The 23,687-nt window shown below is 35.7% G+C and overlaps 2 protein-coding genes and 1 long non-coding RNA gene across 5 annotated transcripts; 1 reads left to right on the plus strand and 2 right to left on the minus strand.

The window, feature by feature from the left end:
* Positions 1-8,474, minus strand: LOC109851540 (probable pre-mRNA-splicing factor ATP-dependent RNA helicase DEAH2). Of its 3 annotated transcripts, XM_020421725.1 has the most exons (7): positions 8,014-8,471; positions 3,486-3,673; positions 2,312-3,396; positions 1,607-1,732; positions 1,280-1,518; positions 1,073-1,191; positions 1-469 (listed from the first exon to the last, which is right to left on the minus strand). In XM_020421725.1, the coding sequence occupies exons 1-7, from the start codon at positions 8,299-8,301 to the stop codon at positions 337-339; spliced, it is 2,178 nt and encodes a 725-aa protein (XP_020277314.1). In that variant the 5' UTR covers positions 8,302-8,471; the 3' UTR covers positions 1-336. The 3 variants fall into 3 exon arrangements, with proteins under 3 accessions (XP_020277314.1, XP_020277315.1, XP_020277316.1); XM_020421726.1 differs by lacking the exons at positions 1-469; positions 1,073-1,191 and having other exon boundaries at positions 1,331-1,518; positions 1,607-1,713; positions 8,014-8,474; XM_020421727.1 differs by lacking the exons at positions 1-469; positions 1,073-1,191; positions 1,280-1,518 and having other exon boundaries at positions 1,658-1,806; positions 8,014-8,474.
* On the plus strand, positions 10,923-14,135 carry LOC109822791. Its single transcript, XR_002242271.1, has 2 exons — positions 10,923-11,074; positions 13,915-14,135. It is a non-coding gene; the product is annotated as an uncharacterized LOC109822791 (long non-coding RNA).
* On the minus strand, positions 14,917-23,351 carry LOC109819882 (galactokinase). The gene is made up of 13 exons (XM_020385843.1): positions 23,048-23,351; positions 22,801-22,979; positions 22,048-22,094; positions 21,834-21,928; positions 21,615-21,697; positions 20,983-21,051; positions 20,416-20,601; positions 19,421-19,555; positions 17,906-18,040; positions 16,758-16,828; positions 16,131-16,208; positions 15,463-15,604; positions 14,917-15,253 (listed from the first exon to the last, which is right to left on the minus strand). The coding sequence occupies exons 1-13, from the start codon at positions 23,208-23,210 to the stop codon at positions 15,143-15,145; spliced, it is 1,494 nt and encodes a 497-aa protein (XP_020241432.1). The 5' UTR covers positions 23,211-23,351; the 3' UTR covers positions 14,917-15,142.

Raw genomic sequence — 23,687 nt, forward strand, 5'->3', positions numbered from 1 at the left:
TGAGTAAGCGGATATAGATATGATAGACATCATGTCCGAGCCGTATCCGGACCGAGTGCACCCCTAGTCATAATCATAAACTACAAGTATCCGGTTAAATTCTTAGATGACTTAACAAAAAGCCAAAAATAGCGGTAAATTAGAAATGGGAATAAGGCTGTTCGTTGAAGATGAGCCATTCTGACCGCTCTCTAAATTCCAAATGATCGCCTGAATGCAGAACACTAGAAAAAATATTGCAGGTAAACTGCAAAAACTGTTGAGACTCAGTTTGTGGTTCAAACGCTCTCAGTTTGGTTTAATTATAATATATATATCTCGAGCACTGGATTGTAACTATGCCCGGCTCCTGCTCTTGCTTTCGCCCTTCTCCCTCTCTCGTTTATTGTAAAGCCTTTCGAGGACTCTCTTTGCTTCGCATGATGGGAAATTGCTCAGATCATAGTAGTGTGGGGCAATGTCAATCAACCTGCATAAACAATAAATATTATAAATACAAATTCTACATGACAAGGATTAGCACAAGAAGAAACTATAGGCCAATGAGCTTGAGGATCCAATAGTTTGACCGGAGACGACCAATGAATTTGATAATCAGAAAAGAACAAATGCAAATTCTACATGATACGGATCAGGGCAGTGTAAGATTCAATCCTGGAGGATTAGCACCAGAAGAAACTGCAGGCCAACGAGCTGGAGGATCCAAAAGTTCAACAGAAGAAGACCAACGAATTTTATGATCAAAGAACAAAAGGATTCAATAATGAATTTTTGAGGCACACACTTGGGAAAGAAGAACATTAGAAATACTTGGGGAAAGTACCGACAGAAACACTAAAAGAATTAATTTTAAGACTTATGCATAAGATCAATGACCAATTCAAATGCAAGTCTGAACAATACCAAAAACACTACACAACAAGAATATGATTTTTCAACTTCTGGGTTCTACCAGATTCTACCCGGAACAAAAGCATTAGGGAGTTCAAATAAAGATTTAAGGGGAGTATTCTAAATGTGCATGTTGATGGCGATTGCAGTAAATATAGATGTAAGAAAGCATTTAACTTACCACTCTCCACGGATGTCTGTCACCGTGCGAATGAAGTTTCTGCTTGTCAACACGTATTCATTGTAGATGACCCACTCAGGCTTATGATCAAGGCAGTTTGAAGGATGGAGATGAACCACCTACACAAAGCAAAAGCAATCAACAAATACTCAAAAGAAACCCACAAACGAAGTGCAAATAGTGGTACTTAAATTCACTATGTTTTACCTGGTTATCTTTTACTGTCAAGTAGTGTCCGGTTCTTTCAAGATGAGCTACCTGCATGAAGTATCCTGACAACATAGCCTTTCTGATGTTGATATAATAGTCTCGACTATTGAAGTCTGTGCTGCATAGCTTGAGGTTGAATCTGGCCATGATCCTGACTAGTTGTCCTCTCACATTATCAGCGGCCTTCATTGTCCTTTGGTTGATGAAATTCTCATAACACCAATTAGGATCTTCATCTGTCAAATAAGAATAAGATTGTGAGCACAAAATCTATTTGGTTGGTAGCTATAAGAAAGGAGATATAGTTCATAATCTGGAACTTACTGTTTTGCTTGTACGCATGGTAGACGTTGAGAAGTGTGAGGTGATCCCCATCAATGTGGCCAAATCGAGCTTTAGCTTCGTCTGCAGCTTTCTGAGCTTCCCTAGGCCTGAGAAAGCAATTGGGTACTAGAGAAAAGAAATTTTTTTTCACAGAGGAGGCCCATTTGTAGGTCAGCAGATGCATAGATGCCAAGAGGACACTGCTAAATAAGAAAATAACTGAGAAACTGCCACTATCTGCATCTGCTCTAAACTTTTTGAAACTTTATACCAATGGCTCGAGGAGCCTTTGTAGGAAGCAGTTGCCTATAGCAGATGAGACTAAACAGCTCGCATTCAGGCAAGCAAGAACCTAAGCCATACTGTTTACAGATGTCTATGTTACTTGAATACAGATACATTGGTCAAAGTGTTGCATACTGAGGCCAGGTATTATTTAACAACCAAAGCAAATGAAATATGATCAAAGGGTCTGCGATAGCATATCCACTATCTTACATGCACTAACAGTATTGACCAAAGTAGAAGAATTCAAGTAACATTGACTGGCGAAGGTCACACATGTTGGCAACATGCATATTCTGTTGAGCATGTACCACATGTCCCAATAGTTCTAGAAAAATAAAAAAAAGACTATAGACACCATTTCCAAAAGCCTAAAAACCATAGAACCAACAAGAGAGATTAGAAAAAGTAAACGCTTACCTGAGAGCATTGCAGATATGGAAAGGATCTCATTGGAGCAATTGAAATCCGGACTGACAACGAGCATTTTTGCCATCTGCGGGTCGAGAGGAAACTCACTCATAATCTCACCCAACTTGGTCAAGTTTCCTTCATCATCCAGTGCCCCCAGGTAGTTCAAGACCTCCAAAGCACGCATCAAAGTCTCAGGTGCTGGAGGATCCATGAAGTCAAAATGGACAAGATCATCGATGCCAAGTTTCTTCAATGTAAGAACAGTATTTGCCAAATTAGACCGAAGAATCTCAGGATATGTCTGTGGTTGCAGATCATTATTGAAACTCCTCTCTGTGTAAAGTCTAAAGCATTTTCCAGGTTGTGTTCTACCAGCACGACCTGACCTCTGGTGCGCACTTGCCTTTGATATAGGAGACACCAGTAAAGATTCCACACGAATCCTTGGGTTATAAACCTTTTGCTTAGAGAACCCGGGATCAATAACATATACTATTCCATCAATTGTAAGTGAAGTTTCTGCAATATTGGTTGAAGCCACAATCTTTCTCCCAGGAGGGCCACCCTCTTTTAATGGAAGAGGGGCAGAGTCAAAAATTTTCTGCTGCATTGCTGGAGGCAATGTAGAGTACAACGGAACTACTTTTACGGGACCAACTTGATCTCCCAAATTATTGATTTCCTTCGTGATCTTCTTGCATGCATCTTCTATCTCTTCCTCACCAGTAAGAAAAACAAGTATATCACCTGGAGGCTCACACATGTGTATTTGTACAACTGTCCGGATGGCAGCTTCCAAGTAATCTCTCTCTGGATCTTGGGTATAGAAAATTTCCACAGGGTGCAGCCTTCCAGGCACCTTCATCAATGGTGCCCCATTGAAGTATCCCTGAAATTTCTCAGCCTCAAGGGTAGCACTCATCACAATTAACTTCATATCAGGCCTATTTCTCAAAACCTCTTTCAGAAGCCCAAACAGGACATCTGTTGCTAAGGTTCGCTCGTGAGCTTCATCAAGTATTATAACCTTGTATCTCTCAAGAAGTGGGTCAGCCATAGCCTCTCTTAAGAGCATACCATCAGTTAGGTACCTGGTGTCAATTTGAACAAACAAATGAATCAGCACTTAGCCACTATCATATAAAAAAGATATTGCAATTTATCCAAAAGTGATGCTTACTTGAGAATTGTTTTGTTGCTACTGCAATCCTCAAAACGGATGCTATACCCGACTTCTTCCCCTATTGTGACATCCATCTCCTCAGCTACACGATGAGAACCCGACATTGTAGCGACTCTCCTTGGCTGAGTACAAGCAACCATTGGACGTTTACCTAAGTCCTCTAATTCCAAAACAAATTGGGGAATCTATACAGCCAACAGAACATATTAAGAATTAGTATCATGCACCTCTTAATCAACTGACGGCTAAAAAAAGAATAACAAGCTCAGAAGTTCTTAATCAGGTGGTTATGAAATGACAAATATTATAAACTTTGGACTACCCAAAAACTCGTGCCTCAATGGAATTTTGAACCTCCATTAAGCTTAGCATCATTCACTTCTCAAACAATTGATAACAAGCTAATTGATCAGTATCTTATGAGAAAGTGAAGTATAGTAATGTAGAGAATTCTAAAGGACAGACACGTCACCTGCTATTGCTGCATAGAGATTAATCTTGTCGAGCACTTGACATTTAAAACTCATACCTCAATGAAAACTAGAATCTACAAGAAAACTAGAACCTAGAGGTGAAGAAGACTTGAAGCATCACATCCACCAATGGTCTTAACAATATAAGACCATCTCCAACCCATTGCACCAAAATGGTGCAAATTTTGCATCAAAATGGTACAAAAGTCACATCAAACAGCAATACATCTCCAACCCATTGCACCATTTTTTGCACAAAAAAAAATATTCTCAGTTTATTCACTTTTATCTACTTTTATATTACTTAAGAGGTAAAAAATAAATATTAAAAAAAGTTTAAAAAGTGAACAGTAAAACGGCGAATGAACAGTGCGACGCCATATTTGGCGTCACACTGTTCATCTGCGCCAAAATGCCGCAACAAATGCGGCATGATTGGAGCATGAACAGTTCAATGCAGCGGCATTTTGCCGCTGCGTTGGAGATGCCCTAACAATAACACCCATAACATATAGCCTATGGCACATAATAGTCTAACAGTGAGAATCAGCGAAAACAATAAGAGAAATAAACAAACCAAATCAACAAACTTCTGCTTTTGCTAAAAAGACCAAATACGAAAAAAACAGTTCCCACTTAATAAAAAAACTACCCGCATATCCTATGCCACTCAAGGAGGAGGAATGCTAGAACCCTGAAGTTGTCGAGTTATCCCCCTAGAACTCGCTTCTCAACAACCATCTTCATCTTGCTTTATACGATATGCCCAAAAAAATATACAGGAAACAACTAGTCCAAAGCAACAATGGGACCAATGAATTACATTGAGATCTCACTTTAAATCGAACCAATCAATTAAAATTGTGTAATTCCCCTGACTCAACAAATAGGTTTGGCATTCATCCTTATTCAAAACTTCAAAGTGTCTACAAATTGCCCAATTTTTTTTCCAGTGGCAATTATTTTCATGGTGTTTATAGATATAGATGTATGTTCATACGTATTTATTAAATCACAGTACTACAACGACATTCTAGCACAACATCCTTATAATACTAAATTTCAAAATCCTAACCCTTATCTTTACTACTCCAATCATGCAATTCCACTTGACCATAAAATATGATACCAGGCAATCATGCAAGATGCATGTGAATAAAAGGAAAACTGGTACCCTGAAGCCTTTCAACTGCGCAATTCATGTATGATAATTAAGATGACCAAAAAGACGAGTGCAAACAATAAATTCCCAACAAAAAAAACAGACGATAATTAGTTAACCTGCATTTTCTTGGCCAATTCTAGCTTTTGTTTCCTACTCTCATCGTCATCGTACCCCTTCTTAAATTGAACCATCGTCCTCCTGTGCAGTTCTGGTAACGGGATAAAGGGAGCGTTCTGAGATTTAAAAATATATTTATTAGTTATATTTATCAAATATTCTATGAAGCAGAGAGAATATATATAGAAGATGAAAAGACTTTATTTACCATTGTCCTACAAAATTGATCCTCAATCTGGGCAAATAAAGTAGTCCCCGTATGATGATCATAATCTTTCTTCCATCGATTTTGTTTATTTCTCTGACATTTTTTCTTCAACATGAACAAAGAGAAGTTTAGTACAAGCTATAATATACAATGAAATATATCACTAGTTTCAGATAAATAACTTGATGATAATTAACTACTATACATATTTACCTGGTGCTCCTCTTGGCCCCACAATATTATAAGTGCAGCTAAGTGCTCAGGCTCAACCCTCTTATCTCGCTTGTATATCCTCTCCCAGTTGTGAGTGAAACAATCAAAGCATTTCTTCTTTATCTCATGTCTCCACTCCCGAAGAGAATGCTTGAACTTTCCCTGGTATCCAAATAAAAATTCCCACCCTACGGGATTGTCTTCAATGTTGAAATATCTCTAAAAATTAAAATATAGTTAAGCATGGACAATAATTGACAGAATTGAAAAATTTCGCCTACAACAAAGAAAAAAATAATAGATATATCAATACATATGGATTGTGACAAATGGATTGTGACAAATGGATTGAGTATAAGTAATTACACGCATGATTAATCTAACAGTTGAGGCTCAGCTTAGTGATTCTTAAGATTCTTCTGTATGGGTATGAATTAGCTTTCACGGCTTAACATAAAGCTTGCCAAAAGCTCCATTTTTTTACTAGAAGATAACATTGTTTTATAACATCAATTTGTTGTGTGCATGAACTATGTGGAGGGGACTTTTCCTATCAGAGGACTGGTTACCTCTCATTGAGAAATTTGAAAAAACATTGACTTCATAGAAAGGTTCTGTCAAATTTTGAAATAATGGCCTTTTGATAGACAAGGCCTTATCTGTTCATTTTGTATGGGGACTTTTCCTAAGTTAGAATTTCATTACCTTCTATTTAATCAGAATATAAATGCAAAGGAAAAAGTTCAAAAATTATACACTTTTTCAAACATTAGATATATGTTTAATCTTAACGCCACTTGCAAGCATTAATTCAGCTGAGTTGTTCTAAGATTAATCATCCAAGTAATACACAGAATCAAGGCACCCATCACTAAATAATAGACCCAGAAAATAATAGACCCAGAATGAAATTTTTTGATCTAACTCACCAAATCTTTGTCTGATTTCATTTTTTGCATCAGATAAAATCTCATTAATCTGCGGGCCCCATTCATCCAATCGTTTTTTTGCAAGCATGTATTTTTCTGTATGCTTGAGTCTGTACCCCTCTGCACATGCTGGTAAAGGCCTGCGCTCAATCCCGGGAATATATGCTCAAAGTAGCACTGGAGGATCTGCATATAATGGTACGGTAATGGGCTCTTCCTCACCCTCACCTAAAAGAAGTAAATTATCATTGTGCATATATCATGAATAAAAATACTTAAGTTAAACTAAGATATACCTGACATCTCTCCTGAACTCAGTTCCTTTTCCTCGGTGGATTGGTCTTGACTGGGGTTAGCTTCGAATAACCTCCTGTTAATGTTTTTAGACATCTGCAAGTTGAATAAACATACAAATTAATATATTATAGATGTAATTTGGCTTGGCGAAAATAAAAACAATATGTATTGTTGCGTTATTAAAATTTTCATTTCACATCAAGTTTGTAGGCATCTGCAAGCTGAATATACAAAATAAAATATTACATATTTATATCGTCCAAAAGGTAATTAAGATACATCGTAGTGATATTAAAGTTTTCATTTTGATGTTTCTTTCTCTAACTGCCATCAAGCCACCAAAAACTATTATTCATTGATAATGAAGACTAGGTCCCTTTCCCGTGAAATTCCAAATACAACCAAGTTTAAAAGATATATGTGCACGAATGTTTGTATACATGTATATATATGTGCATGCATTATATATTTAGGCATACGTGACGTGTGTACATATATCTTTTAAAGGTTCAACTTTTATCAAGACAAAGTATATATTATTTGATTAAATGGCGCCATCAGTCATTGCTGGCTATTATAGGAAAACAGTTATGTACAGATTTTTTTCCAGTGGCAATTATTTTCATGGTGTTTATAGATATAGATGTATGTTCATACGTATTTATTTAAATCACAGTACTACAACGGCATTCTTGCACAACATCCTTATAATTAATACTAAATTTCAAAATCCTAACCCTTATCTTTACTACTCCAATCATGCAATTCCAACAAATTACCACAATACACGTGCAACATCATTGAAACATAAACTTAGAACCCTAACTCTAATTTGAACGTCTATACCACTCAAAATCACGTGCAACATCATTGAAACATAAACTTAGAACCCTAACTCTAATTTGAACGTCTATACCACTCAAAATCATTAAGAAAATATTTTAAAAAGTAATCTAGAACCCTAACTCTAATTTGAACGTCTATACCACTCAAAATCATTAAGAAAATATTTTAAAAAGTAATCTTTACTCGTTCAATCGTACAATAAGATAGAATCAAATCAAGTTTTCAAAAACTAATCCAACAACAACAAACCAAACAATCAAAATTTCAAAACCCTAACCTGCGTGGTCTTTCCACTACCAGTCTCACCAACAAGAACAAGGGTCTGATTCTTCCTGACAACCTGCAAGAACTCCTCTTTCTGCTGCCAAACCGGCAGCGTCCTCCTCTTCTCGAGGATCTCGAAGTACCGAGCGGAGTACGGGCGGCCGCTCCATCGGTTTATCGATGCCGGGTACGAGACCTTGCCGGAGAAATTGGAGCCGTTGGTTTTGGCGATCTTGGCGGAGACCGAGGTCTCGTCGACGACGTCGAAGAGGCTTACCTTTCGCTTGCGCTCTGTTGACATTGGGAGGTTAGGGTTTCGGGGGATTCTAGGGTTCGGGATTTGGGGGAGATTGACGGAGGCGGGGTATTTATGGAGGGGATTAGGGTTTGGGGGTCGGGAATCGAAGGTTCTCGAGGTTGAGGTTGAAAACCCTAATTTTGTTTTGTGGAGAAGGGGGAGGATTTATTTATGGTTTTTTTTTTTTTTTGTATATTAGGTCGGTTGAATATTTGGGTATTTCGCATATATACCCCCTTAAACCATGTGTTTATAAAAGCTCTCATAAAACGAAAGTAATTGCAAATTTACCCCGAATAGGAAAATATCAACTTTATAATTAGTTCCTCGAATCTCAAAAATTGCTAATAATTTCCGTAAATCTTATATATTGCTTTAAATTAGTCCCTCTAGTATGCTATTTAGTATGCTATCATTAGATTTGAGGAGAGAAGAAATTTTTAAAATAACCCCAAACCAATTTTTTTAAAAAAGAAAATCGACCTTCTTACGTTTTAATTATAGAAATGGACTCATGTTCTGGCCACATCAGCACTGTGACTATAAAGTGGGTCTATTTTTTTTTAAATGTCTTCCTAATTAGTCGGGGTTGCCAACCCCGACTAATTTGGTTGGCAAATTGCAAGTCTAAATTAGTCAGGGTTGACAACCCCGACTAATTAGAAAGGTGTTTAAAAAAATTAGACCCACGTTCTGGCCACGGTACTAACGTGACCAGAAAGTGAGTCTATTTTTGTAACAAAAACGAGATAAGGTTTATTTCAAAACAAAGTGGTTTGAAGCTATTTTGAAAATTTCTTCTTTGAAGAGAGTATACCTTTCAAGTCAACTTTTGATTTGGGGACAGTATTTTTTGTGATAATGGAATGACAATTATATTTTGTGTTTAATATAGATCATGTCTCATATATCAATGTTTAAGGAAACTCAATTACTCCTGAAAACTACCGAAGACTCGTACTCATTAGAATATCTTTTCTTGCACCGTTCTACTCCTAGCATGCATTTAAAGTAAAACTAACATTAAAAAAGTCATCATCCCAAACTTTTAGGGTCAACTACATGAATCATACTCTTTTATTACTACATGAATCATACTCTTTTATTACGTTCTATTTTTAGGTCATATCCCCGTATAAGTTAACAACTATCACATCCTTCTGAATTATTTCTAACCAAGTTCTTTTAGGTCAACATTTACATCTTTTTGTCACGTTAACTATAATATTATCACATTTTCTAACTGATGTATTAAAAGATCTTCGTTGTACATAATCAAATCACCTTACTAGATTTTTTGTATTTTATTCTCAATAGGAGCAACCTCTTATTTACAGCGGTTGCAGTCATTTCTTATCTCCTCTTTTAGCATATACCTACAAGACCAACATAGCATTCTCATTTATGTTATACTCGTTTTTTACATATATTATTATTTAATTGTCCAACACACTAATCCATAAACCGTTATTAATCTTATAACCATCCTATAGACATTTTTCTTTACGATCACACATTTAGTGATGATGAAAATGGTAACAACTATCATGGCTAATCACGAGGCCAGACAAAGTCAGTAGTTTAGACGAAAATTCAATCTTAGAATATAAGGCACTAACATGAGTTAGGACCTTAGTTTTATTGCAATTTGTTATAACTGCTGGTAATGTCTCTTTTTTTTCTTTTTTTTTCCTTTTTTTTGTTCCTAGATCCTAAATAAATATTAAGAAAAAGAAAAAACAACTACACTGGTGCAAACTATGATCCTATTTCATTATTTGAAGACTTTATCATGTCTAGGAATTGTCTCTTTTTAGTTGTTTTTTCCCCTGTCATGTGTCCGATAGAAAGACCTATATACTTGAAATTTGCCGTCTTAAAATAATCATAATAAACTGCCATGAAAAAAAATTAAATATAAATCGAGATGTATGATGCACCTTTTAGCTTTTCATGACAATAAAAGTTTCACTCTAAGAATTGCACTTTTTACCTTAAAGCTAATTTTAAACTCCCTGTAAATAATACTTATTAAAGATGACAAGTGCAAGAGTATAATTTTTATTAGAACACTCTCGAATATGAGAATAATGTTCTTAGTTGTACACGGCAAGGTTAGAGGACCGATTGAAGATTTCAATTGTTCCCTTCAAACCTCCCCCCTCCCCCAGGTTTGCCGAAGAGTTAAGGAGAAGAAATTAATAAGAATGGTCAATATTGTTATAGTCCATTCGGAGGGTTAATTTTTGGGGTTATTTGCATATATACTCCTTAACTTATGGATATTTACAAAAATAACCCCCAATTCTTAGTATGAAAAAAACACTCTTAAAACCCAACAAATCATCAACTTGCTTCTAAAAAATTTGACTAGTTTATTGATAATTCTTACATTGTTATTACAAATTAACTTATCAAAGTTGATGATTAATTATTTTGTGGGTATTTTTTTCCCAAATTTGATGAATTGAAAAGTAGTTTTGCAAATAGTAAGCGTAGAGGATATTGTCGCAAATACTGATGATGTAAGGGGTATATGCAAATAACGCTAAAGTTCTTTGCAAATATATAATTGTAGCTGGGCATATATGCATAAACGCATCCTATGCTCTCTTTTATGTCATCCTCAACTGAAAAAAGATTAAACCGAGAAAAGGAAAAAAAAAAAGGAAGAGAGATGATCTACAGAAATTGGTCGCTGCTGACATCGACGATGGTGATCTGGGGTGGCGTCGGCAGCGTCGCCCTCGCCCAATTCTTCCTCTTCGGCGGCAAGGTACTCTAAAATTTGCAACTTTTTGGGGGCAAAATCTATCTATATGTTATTATTGGTCGATTTAAGAATGAATATTCGAGTTCTGATAGATTCAATGCAGAAAGTTGCGATCTTTAAGTTCAAATCTCTAAATATTGGACTTGAGCCCAAAATCTTTCTATTGGAAATGGGGAATCTGTTATAATTGATTATGACTGCGTCTATATATAGAACTTCTATAAACATCTTGACCTCCCATTTTCAGATTTTTTAACCAAATTTCTGTTAATGTAATTGAAAATGTTGAGAATAGATCATTGTTGAAGAATCATTTTGGCTTTGAAAATCATTGTTGAAAATCTGTTACAAGCCCAAATTTCTATAGACAGTTATATTGGCTTTGAATAATCATTTTCAACAAAAATAAACTCGCCTCGTTTGATACGCGGGAATGGGGTGGAATGGAATGGTCATTCCCACTTCTCATTCCTTCCTACCAAACACATCCTCTTTTTTGAAGTTGGAATGATCATTCTCACTTCTTATCAATTCCCACTTTATGTGGGAATGAGCATTCCCAATGAAATGATAGGGAATGGGCATTCCCACTTAAATGAGAATCAATAAAATATACAATTTTAAAATACGTCTATTCCCACTTTATTTTATAAATTACACCCAAACGTGAGAATGAGAATGACTATTCCATTCCCACATTAAGTCCATTCTATTCCCTCTTTCATTCCATTCTCATTTGAGTCCATTCCCGCGTACCAAACGAGGCGTAAACATTGTTGAAGAAACAAAACAAGAATAGATCCTTGGACTTGTAAACAGATAAAGTAACAGTAATTGTATGTATTTTCTTGTTTGTTTGTTGGGTCTAAATCAAAAGTTAGAAATGAGTGGAGGATAGAAATGGTAACCGAGAGTTAGAAGAAAGTGGAGATGAACAATGAATAAATGTTGAGAACTCAGAAGCATTCTCTAGAATTTTGATACGAAATAGATAATATCAATAAGTAGAGTTTAGTTGTGTAATGTAGTGAGTGTTGTAGTGAGTGTTGTTAACTGGTGAATGTTTGAGTGGGTATGGTTTGGGAAGGTCCAAGATTGGAAAGGCTTGTACTTGGGAGAGTTTTTATGTTGATGTGCTAGTGTGCAATAGTATTTTCATCTGGAAAATATAGTTTAATTTTGTCATCGATAAAAGAATTCAGTTAATCCTCAAAAGCTTTCCCCTTTCTTTTCTTGGATAGTCGTTACTTTCACTTGAAAAAACTCATGATGACAATGGCACCTACTATTTTCAGTTTTCTCTTCCTGTTCCTTTTACCTGTTTCGTTATCACTTGGACCATTAAAAGAAATTTATCTTTGCAGATGTGCATTGCACATATATATGAGAGCATATAGAGACTATTCGTTTATGAGCGCATCAGTTATTTAGCCTTTTTTTTAGAAAATACTTATGGGATAACCAAGGGGCGTAATTGGCACTATAGGAAAAGACGATTTTCTCACTTGCAATTTTAGTTGCGGGTTATAGTACGATAACGAAATGCTCATTTTAGTTGCGGATTATAGTACGATTTTCTCAAGTTGTGGCTACCCCGAATCATTTCTATTAGCCTCTTATTATTAAAGCGATATTCCTACAACATACATGTGCTGATTTGCCCCCGAGCCCTTCACCATCCACGCTAGCTGTGACTAAACAAATCAGGATTGTCAGAGCAATCCAACAGGTGCCACCAAAGGAACACATGAAGCAAAGGAAGATAAAGTGACAACATGAAATGCAAGACATAAGTTGAACTAGAACACAGGAAGGAATTATTGGACTATACTAGTAACGATATCATGCTACTATACTGTAAACCTACTCAGCTATCAAGAACTAAACAGTACACGAGCAATAACAAAATATAATACTAACTATTACCAGTGTTATCAAAGGTGCGCACCTCATTGCGCTTCATGCACATTCCGATGCGGGGCACTGGCAAAGCGCCCGGCATCTAAGGCGGAAGCACATTTTTACGCCTCTCAAGTGCCCTACGCGAGAGTGCTTTGCACATGACAAACATAAGATAGCCTCGTATATTTTTGTTCTTTAACATTTCAAGGGGTCTTTATACCCGATAACTATAACCCAAAAAGAAAAATAAACCCATGAGGCCATTTCAGAAGTCTGATTGAGAATCTTAACTCGTCCTCATTAACAATTTGATTTCTCTTCGATAAGTCTTGATTTGACTTTTGATTCTGAAAATTATGAACTTTACTATTATGTTCGTTGTGTTAGCATTATGAATCAAGACTTTATTTTGTGATCTGGTCGTATAGGTTATTTATCTTGATATATTGTTTTAAGGGAAAATTCATAAACTTGGTTCTTTCATGCTTGAGTTTCTGTCTCGAAAAATTATGCGCGCAACGTGTGCCTAGCTTCACCCAGGCGTGTACAGTGCATTGTGCTTTGCGCATATACTGGCAAAGGGACTCTGCGCCCTGCATTGCACATCATGCATTGATAACACTGACTATTACATTACTTCTCAAGAAAAGACCAATACACACCAAGTTGATTACATTACTTTTCAAGAAAAGACCAATACACACCAAACGTATAACACACCACAGGAGGAAAGTCAATGTCTCAAGACACATGCAATACGTCAAAATCACTCTAGCACTCTTCCATCCTATTAGATCATAAGTAAGCTTTTATAGGTTATTTGGAATTAGACGAATTTGCTCTCATCACTCATCAGCCAATGCAGGGTGTCCTACCTACCAGGGAACTTTTTGGGTAAAATGAAATAAATTATGCCCTTACATTCTCGATGTACTTTGCAGGAGAAGTTTGAGGGATATCTGTGCCGAGAGGGTGAGAGGCTGAGGCAGCAGGATAGAGCTGTGATTGCTGCTGAGAACCGAGCGAGGATGGGTTGAACTTCTTTTTTTGCTTTAAACTGGAATTCTCAAAGCTTTATTTGCCGGAATGATCTTTGTCGTTTTAATAAACTTTGCGCTGTAATAATCTTGTTGAAACAATAGTTACAGACATTTTGCTGTAATCAGTGTGTTGTGAACCCTAGTCTAGGTGATAGGTCTCTCATTTTTATGCCCAAATCTTTTTTAAAATTTCCAAATCTTTGCTTTGAACTAGAGTTGTCTATGGCTATCGTGTTTGGTGTTCTTATTTTCTTGCTTAATTAGTAAGCATCTAAGTGGTACTTCTGTAGACCAAACTCACATGGTGATAGTTAATTGATATTTGTATATATATATATATATTAGAATTATATATATATATATATATATATATATATACACATACATACATATGCGTATAGATATACATATATTACATTTCCAAAATTTCATGTAATATTTTGCTGTATTTTCAAATATTCAATTCAAAGAGTAGAAGATCTAAACTTCCTATTCACAAAATATATGTAAGTTTCCCTTGGTGACATCACTTCTTGAACGTTGATCATTGACTTCATCCGACTTCGTCATCCAAGAATCTCCCGCCCCTTTCTCCTTAGTTTTTCAACTTAACTTTTACTTTAGTTAATGTACAGGGAAGATAATGATCCAAATTCATAAATTTATTCCCAAAAGGTAATTACCATTTAATCTGTGACTTTAGCTAATAATATACATTAAAAAAATGAAATTGTGAAAACACTCCTGGAGATCCGTAGTTATGATCGCACACGTTCAAAGCCAACTCATAAACAAGAAATTTATGAAGCACGTAAGAAAATTTTTCAAAAAATGAACAGCAAAAAGTAAAAATAAAATTGGGAAAGGAAAAACAAAATCAATCCACCCTGTTAATTATATTCCTACAGGAATCCACAGCAATTTCATATCTTACTGAATTATTGCGTCCAACCCATGTTAATTATCTACAGTCAAATGTAACATGGTTTCTATTATTATCTGTACAAAAACTATAGGTAAAAGCTTAACGATAATTTTTTCAGAAAACACTTTTATTAGAAAAAAAAATGTTCTCTCATTCCCGAGGCTAGGATCAAATAGAGGCAATCATGCTTGAAAAGAATTCAACTTAAAGCTTGAGTATTGCAGCGCCGTTCGAAGGCTTGGAGGCAAAGACATAAAGACCGAGATCATTCTTGTTGATGATACCCTTCTCAATCCTAGACTGGTAGAATGACTCCTGCAATAGTTAAATAGATTTGAGTTGCACAGCAGCACAAGTTTGAAGTGTCATGTTTTCTATGAGAGAACTCATGATTTTAATGAACAATGAGCTAGGGGGGTGGTTAGTTCAAATCGACGATACTACAAAGGGTCTATGTGCAATTAACCCTAGAGAATATTAATACGATTCTAGGATCAAATTACAAGCAGTGGCAAATAACTGACCTTTAAATTGAGAATGAACTGAGGGACGATACTTTCTTTAACTAAAGCAACTGCACAGCCACCCCAACCAGCACCGGTAAGTCTCGCTCCAAGTGCTCCATTGTCTCGACAAACTTTCACAAGCTCTTCCAACTCCGGGCAACTAGAGAAAACACATGCGAAAGCAACATAACAGTCACAGTTAAACATAGCCGGTCATCTTAAGATTAACAACATTAAGGTTAACAACATTAAGTATATTAAACGGTTCTCTCAAGTATTTTATATAGTTTTTCTCAATATATTCCCTTAAATCTTTCATATTTTTGAAATTACTCCCTCCAATCAAGAGAGTAGAAGTAGGAATTAGGGATGAATTTGAAACAACTTATAGGAATTGGGGGATCCAATAGCAATTTCAATGACTTAATTTCAAAACAACTAGAAATTTTGAGGGACTACCTGCAAAATATGGAAGATTTAAAGGACTAATATAAAAAACCCAATTTAAATAGAATCCTCTTTTTCGTGAATGCAGCTCGCTAAAAGCTTAGAATGAGGTAATGAAACTTATTCAACTAGGTGCAACATTTTCAGGCACTATATATAAACTCCAGCTTCACTGTGATGTGCACTTAAAGACATGAATCCACAAGCAATGGTCTTCGCAACAGAACCAGAGAACTTACCTGCACTCATACAGAACACTGCAGCTATAATGACTGTCATTCATCAGATCACCGAGTCTCTTAAGAATGTCTTCATCACTGCAAAAACTGACACTTTAGAAACTACCGACCTTTTTGTTAAAATAAGACGTGCAAATGTAATAACACTTTAACTAGCCTATGATCTCTCAGGCAAGTTTCAATACATAATTAAGTGATTATGTTTATGGTTTCATTTTGTTGATGGAACTTGCTTTTGCTGACACCATAGTTTAATGTTGAAATGAACTATAATGAAAAGCAGCTTACTCATTGATCACAAAGAGATAATTTTACTAATTTTGCTCTGATGAAGCACTTGATAACAATACTTCTGCTCTGACGAAATTAAATAAACAATCATATGTTACTACTCAGAATTTAAATTCTGCAACTTAGAATGATTTACAATGGACTACTCCATAGATATATAATTAAAACATTGACAGGCACAAATATGCATCAGCAGTCCCAAACACTTTGAACTCCAAATACTAGTGTCACCATATATCTTGCATCAATAACAAAGTATCTGATATGAGGGCTTGCCAACCAAGAAGAAGATCAGTACATGAAAGATGCAGCTGAATCAAGGGAATACAAATGTACCTGCTGTTTGATAAGACGGCATTTCTGAAATCATGAACACGCCTGGCTTCAGAGTATACATGGGAAGCACGCTGTTTGCAATATCAAAAAACTCAACGTATTACCACCCCTGTAGTTTCGTGCCACTACAAAGACAAACTAGAGTATGTGTAATTTTATTTAAGGTTTGAACCTCCATGATTCGTAAGCACACACGCACACGCACGCCCGCACGCATGCGCGCACACGCACGCCCGCATTGAAATTAATAATATATATGAGATCAATATTTTTTTTTATTACATATTATAAGAACTGAAGTCCGTATAACTTATTTATGTTTCTTTTATTGAGTAGATTATAATTTAAAAACTGCACGCTTTTGGAGTAGATATCCAAACTATCGTTTAAAATCGTACTTACGAACATTATATGGGCTGAAATGACCCCGATCAGAGTCCAAGAAGTTGTAGAAATATGATGTGAAGTGTAAGATATATGTCCAATAAGTGTACAACGGACGTTTTAAACTAAAACATGTATTGTATAATTGGGCACATGCCTGCATATATCTATGCATATACTCAAGAAGTGTCTAAGGAGTGTCCGATACGAATATGGATACAAGAGCCAAGATAACCTAGTCCGCAATTCCCAATAAGCAATCTAAACCGATATCACACTTTTCATAATTGACTTTCATGATAACGTATACAAATAAACCTTGCATTGATAACCCAAATTGTGACATGCATCGTACCTGCAGACTTGTAACTTTTCACCTTTCTAACAAATTCAGTAATAGTACCTCCCATAAGTTTGGTTTTTGTTGAAATCCACAAACTATTTTATATAGTTTTACCAATGCCATGAACCCTTTTCTTACTAAAGAACGGCAAGCTAAAGATCTAGCGCCTGATTTTGTAGACCTGACCTCTTGAGACTCTAAGTCAAACAACAAAATGAGAATTGGTAATCAAGTTGTAGTTTACATCTATTTTGCATGTTTTTGCACCTTGATTTCATGTAATTTAATTTTCATGACATATACACTGCCACATGGATAAAAATGAAGACTTCTTTATCTAGTTTAAATTACAAGCAGTCAAGGTTTTAAACACCAAAATGCCGAGAAGTGAAGCAGACACAATTGTTGGAATTAAAGCTACCTGAAACAGCTTAAAGTGCTTAGCAGCTCTTAATACGTCCAATGAAGAAGCAGAATTCGTGAATATAGAGGTAAGACTTTCTTCAGTGATTTTCTCAATATCCTCTGCAGTATAAGGCTCCTCATGCAAGAACTCCTGTGTCATGATAAGAAGAAGACTTAATGGAACTACGAAAAGACAACATGCAAGTACAAAAATGAATTTTGGACAGCATTGCATATTAACAACTTCAAAGCTCATTGTAACAAAGTTAACTGGCATTCTATCAATAATCAAATCTATTAAAAGATAAAAACAAAATGGGAAGAAACCTGCTTTTATTACTTTTGCTTGTATTTATTAACTTATATACACTGTTCATCATATGATTTAGTATATAGGAAACAACATAGCTTCAATGTACACAAGAAATCTTTTAGGACATTAAATTAATTGAAAAGTAAATTATGCTCCAGTAAATTATCTTATCAAATAAACTGCTGTCATAACTAGTAAAGTATCTGATTAGATCCTGATAACTCATCATAATTGTATATGTGACTGTGGAAGTTCTCATATAAATTTAAGAACCATTTAATGTAACTATAATGCCACATTTGGTAGGGGGAACCGAATCAAGTGAGAATGAAATGAAGCAAGGAATGGAATGGAATGAGTTTGGGAATGGAATGCTCATTTTCATTCTCATGTTTGGGTGCAATTAGATAATGAAGTGAGAATGAAGTCATTTTATTTTTTGGCTTGGGTAATTAATAAGAAATCATGGCACAATTGATATTTAATTTAATTATTTCACTCCCAATTAAGTGGGAAAGCCCAGTCCCTACCAAGCCATTGCGTATGCTCATTCCCACAAAAAGTGGGAATGAAGGAGAAGTAGGAATAGGCATTCTAGGTTCAAAAAATGTGTCATGTTTGATATGCTTGAATGAGAAGTGGGAATGAGCATTCCATTCCCACCAATTTTCCCATGTACCAAACGAAGCCTAAAGGAAACCATATTGTTAAGAAAAGGCTCTAAAAATGGTAGTCAAAGTGAAGCAAACACCAATATGCTTGAATTTAAAAACATTATCTCATTTAGTAAAAAGAAATAACAAAATGAATAGCATGATCCCTTCCGTAGGACACATCATAATGGAAAGAAAAACTAAGGTTGAGTTTCGTAACAAGAACTTATGGTTTTGAGCGAGATGAAGTAACAAGAGTCAGGAATGAGGTTCACAGGTAGTTGGACAGAGCCAACGTAAGCAAGTTTCGGAATTTGGATAGACAGGGTAGAGAGAGTGGTTCCATCCTTTTGCAAGAGTTAGGAAATAGGAATTATCTTTAAACTTGGTATTTTCAAGGGATCACATTGGGTGGCTTCAAGGTAACTCAAATTCAAGATTACACTCTTAAAACTCGGACTTGTTAAGCCATTTGGCAAGAGTTATCATAATTCTAGAACTAGGCCTGAATACCACGGCATAAACTTTATTAATAATAGCAGCAACAGAAGAAATATTATAATACCTTAACTGCCACAAAGGGGTCAGTAGATCCAGATTTACCAGCAAAAGTTACACACAATCCCTCAACATCAGAAAGAGTTTTCACATTGGAAACAGCCTCTTTCGGTCTCATTCCCAACTTTATTGCAAGAACAATCTGTAAAATTTTATGAATATTATTAACACTAGAAAGCCAAAAAAAAAAAAGAAATCAACAAAGGAAACAACTATGAGCAGAATGAGAAAGTGTACATGTATAACAACAGGTCAATACCCCAAGCGGTTCATAAAAGATTTAGTCCATTCGTATGACGCCCCTAAGGATCCACTTGATATATGATTAGCCATCAGAATGTGCTTTGTTTCATATGAGTTAAAATGGCAGCATGCAATTTTTCTTGTTAATTGTTACAATATAACTTAGGAGGTGGTCAAGTGTTTAACACATCTGCTTACAGATTCTGTATATCTCCTATCAAAGTGAACATGCCACGTCCCATGTGTCAAGGTATCTTTTTCCCATTAATCAGGGAAGATACGAGTAAGAATTGAATGACATGGACACCCAAAGCTCCGGATACCAGAAAATCAGTAGGGGTTTACATTTAAGCAGAAACATAGTGAAGGATTTATGAAATTGATCTTAAAAGCAAATTGATTTTTTAATATGTTATGGTGTTATCATTTCCTCCCACATATATATTCCTTGACACACAAACTTTGTACCATCGATTCATACACTTCGTGATAAAAAAAATGAATACCACTATCACATTATCACAACTGCTGTAAAGAATGAGATTTAACAGGGTTGAATAACCTAGAGACAAATAAAATGAATACCGCTATCATATTATCACAACTGCCGTAAAGAATGAGATTTAACAGGGTTGAATAACTTAGGTCCATAGTATTTCCTTCAGCAAACTTAGATTTATAAATATACATATCAAATCTTAGTTTAAATTTTAACGAAAACTTGTCTCCGTTAGAGAAAGGAAAAGAGCTGGAACTTACAGCAGCCAAGCGGCATTCAACCACCCGATTGTTATAATTTGTTGCAGCAGTTACTGCTTTCTGCGATTCTGCCAGAGAATGAGCAATCACAAAACTTCCACCAGCAGGTAGTTTTACGTCACTAGCACGAATAGGATTGAAATCTATAAGCTCCGCAAATCCAGCTTTGGCCATTATAGAGATAGCCTATTAAACAAGATGACGCAGAATATCATAATGGAGCACTGTCAAGAGGGTGATGATCAAGATTATTTTACTTCCATTAAGTATAACATACAGGAGGGCCTTGAGTATGAAAAAGAGTTTGTTTCTTCAGAAGCTAGTATTTAATGAACATATAACCTAAGGGGAAGAATACATGACTGCAACAATAAGAGCTTACAGAAGAGAAGGTTAAAAGTTCAACTCTTCATAAAACCAAAGCGTGTCGACCTCGCTTAGTACATGACAGAAAGTACAACCTTTAAAACAGTTTGAAGTAAGGATATAAGAGTTATTTTTTACATCAACGCATTTCATGAAATTAATGCAAGCTTACGAGGAATAATAAGCCATGCAATATTTCACCTGATCCATCCCGCCAGACTGTGTTCCAATGTGGCGTTCACATTCACATGTAAGTTGAGCAATTTCTTTCTGCAGAAAACAGAATAAGAAATATTAAAATGCAAGGACTTCTTAGCATTTAAATTCCTATCAATAAAAGACCAGTAGCTAATGCATGTGCATAAATCGCCAACCATACAATATAAACTATAAAGACTACAAAATGAAAAGTGCACCCAGGACAGCTCAACAGGTTAGGGAATGTGAACTGGAAAAATAATTATTAATCTCTCTTTCAGGAGCAATCAAAGATCCTCCCCATTCCTCAGAAAAAATCACTTCAAGAAGGCATACAGAAGCGATCCAGCTACTCAAGAGTAAGGAGCTTATGGAATGTTCACGTTACAAAAGCAGAAGAAAGTTCCCTACAGTACAACAGGTAGAGATAAATCAAATAGTACCAATGGTACTTACTTCAGTATCTCTTATCAACTTCAAATTAAAAATCCAAAATCACCCACAAAAGAAGGAAAGAGAATGAACGAAGTCTACTACTTGAACTGATTATCACATGTGAACTAAGCCATTGAATTTATGTCATTAAAATTGCAAAAACACATGGCTTTTTTTAATAAGATTTTGAAAACGACTACCTTTGGATACTTTGCATCAAAAGCAGCCATTATAGCAATTGTGGCAGAGCATACAAATGCTGCTGAGCTTGAGAGTCCAGATCCTGGACAAAAAGAATATCCAAAATTTTATTTGTTCCACGACACAACGGTGCTCAAACAAAATTTATAAAACTACCATATTCTGGAAGAACAAAACAATATTACAAAGAGAAAGCGATAATTGGACAGGGAAGGCACCTGTAGGAACTATCCCATCAACAACTACATCAAGGCCGACGGGTGCGCCCAGATCGAATCCTTTCGCTTTAGCAAACTCATAAAATCCCTTGTAACTGCAGGATAAGGATTTATTATTACCGAAATAAGTTTACACTTGCTGTTGATATCTAGTTTTTTTGAGTAAATCTGATGCAGAGAATTACATTATAACAACAGTTAAAACACTCCTTACCCACAAATAAAATAATGCCCCCATTTGTGATTCTTCAAATCAATTTCCTGAAATAACAAAATGGTAATTATCAATCAATAAAAATAACTATAAGAAAACAATATGAATGACTAAAAATTGTACATATCAAGGAGCCAATGCTAGCTATCATATATGTTACATGACCCAAACTTAGCTATTCAAAGTACTTTGGCACAATCCAAGTGAAAGAAGAGGACCAATGCAGCAATGCACAAAGAAAAAAACAGTGCGACTCCTTTTAGTGATATATAAAAAAGAAAGGATAAGTATAAATTGTTTACTGAATTCATCATCTAATTCATTATATTTCTGCACAAGAGAAGATTCTATATGATTCTGTCTCACAAGTTGACAATTTTAACTCACCTCCCAGAAAACTCAAAGCTTAAAAGATACTGCTAATCATGTCATTTCCATAATCTCAAACGCTAACATCACGAAAAACTCATAGTAATAACTAATAAGCTTGAAACGTGCAGATCACTAATTCAGCAACCTCATTTGGGAAATTATGAACTTTCTTTTCAAAATTTGTAACAAATAAAATGTCAAGGACAATATTTGCTTCTACCTATTATCGCCCACAAGATCAAGTCAGTATTTTATTTAATTTCTCATAGAAGTTTTCATGTCTCCATTCCCGAGATTGATTCGTAACTTTCATTCTAACCAAATGCTGGGAGAATCACTACATTTATAAGATATTTCCAAAAGAAAAACTAATCTTTGTACCTGATTAGGATCAGCAGGATAGGTACACAAGCTATACTTATCATTAACATTCCCAATTCTCAACAGCGGCTTCGAATCGCTCCTCTTCTTGATCCCTACAATCGTATCCTGCCGAATCGCCATCGGCAACACCGAGTACCCCTCATAATCAATATGCTCGCCGATCAAATTCACTCTCCCTTCAATCTCATCACCATCATCATCAGATCCAAAATCAGAACCACGAAAAATATGTTAAAATTCCAACCTGGAGATCTAGCGAAAAGATCAGGCTGATCGCCGTCGAATAATTCAGCGAACTTGGATTTTAGGTTTTTGATTCGGAGCTCGGCCTCCTCGAGAGAGGAGCCGTCGCCGTAGACGGGGGCGAGGGAGGAGAAGATCGGGATCGGGAGGTCCTCGTGCGCCATTAGGGTTTGGATTAAAGCTAGGGTTAGGTTTAGGTTTTTCTCCCCTCTGTTAGATTTCTTGAAGTGAGTGAGGATGAAGAAGAAGATGAGAGAGCGAGTTTTTCTGGAGAATGGGTGAGTCCAAATATTAGAATGGATTTTTTTCGCGGATTTCTTGCGATTTATTATTCGAGGTTGTTATTAGTTGAACTCAGATTTGGGACCTAATTTGAGGACCGCAGTAAATGGGGATTAACATGCTGGCCACTGTAAATTTCTAAAATTGCATGCGAATGTTAAATTTATTTAGCGTAAAACAATGTAGATATAACAAAAGTACGAATTGTTCTATGATCATTTGTGGTCGTAAGGTTTTCTACAGTATATATAACTAAACTAAATGTTAAGCCAAGTCGATGGGGAGTGTAGTTTAGTTAGCATTATCTCGTTTTGATTTTAATTTTTCTCAAAGACGATGACTTGTAAATGGATCGCACA

Source organism: Asparagus officinalis, chromosome 8, assembly GCF_001876935.1.
Source record: "Asparagus officinalis chromosome 8, Aspof.V1, whole genome shotgun sequence".
Lineage (NCBI taxonomy): Eukaryota > Viridiplantae > Streptophyta > Magnoliopsida > Asparagales > Asparagaceae > Asparagus > Asparagus officinalis.

Bases quoted from the DNA above. Each gene is read 5' to 3' on its own strand.
- LOC109851540 (XM_020421725.1), bottom strand. From the start codon at position 8,301: ATGTCAACAGAGCGCAAGCGAAAGGTAAGCCTCTTCGACGTCGTCGAC. The intron at 3,397-3,485 runs GTAAGCATCACT...AATTGACACCAG, and splicing joins AGCAACAAAACAATTCTCAA to GTACCTAACTGATGGTATGC. The intron at 1,192-1,279 runs GTAAAACATAGT...TGCTTTGTGTAG, and splicing joins TGACAGTAAAAGATAACCAG to GTGGTTCATCTCCATCCTTC.
- LOC109819882 (XM_020385843.1), bottom strand. From the start codon at position 23,210: ATGGCGCACGAGGACCTCCCGATCCCGATCTTCTCCTCCCTCGCCCCC. The intron at 22,095-22,800 runs GTACAAAGATTA...TTGTTATTTCAG, and splicing joins ATCCTGCTGATCCTAATCAG to GAAATTGATTTGAAGAATCA. The intron at 19,556-20,415 runs GTAAGTTCCAGC...AAAATTTTACAG, and splicing joins TTGAATGCCGCTTGGCTGCT to ATTGTTCTTGCAATAAAGTT.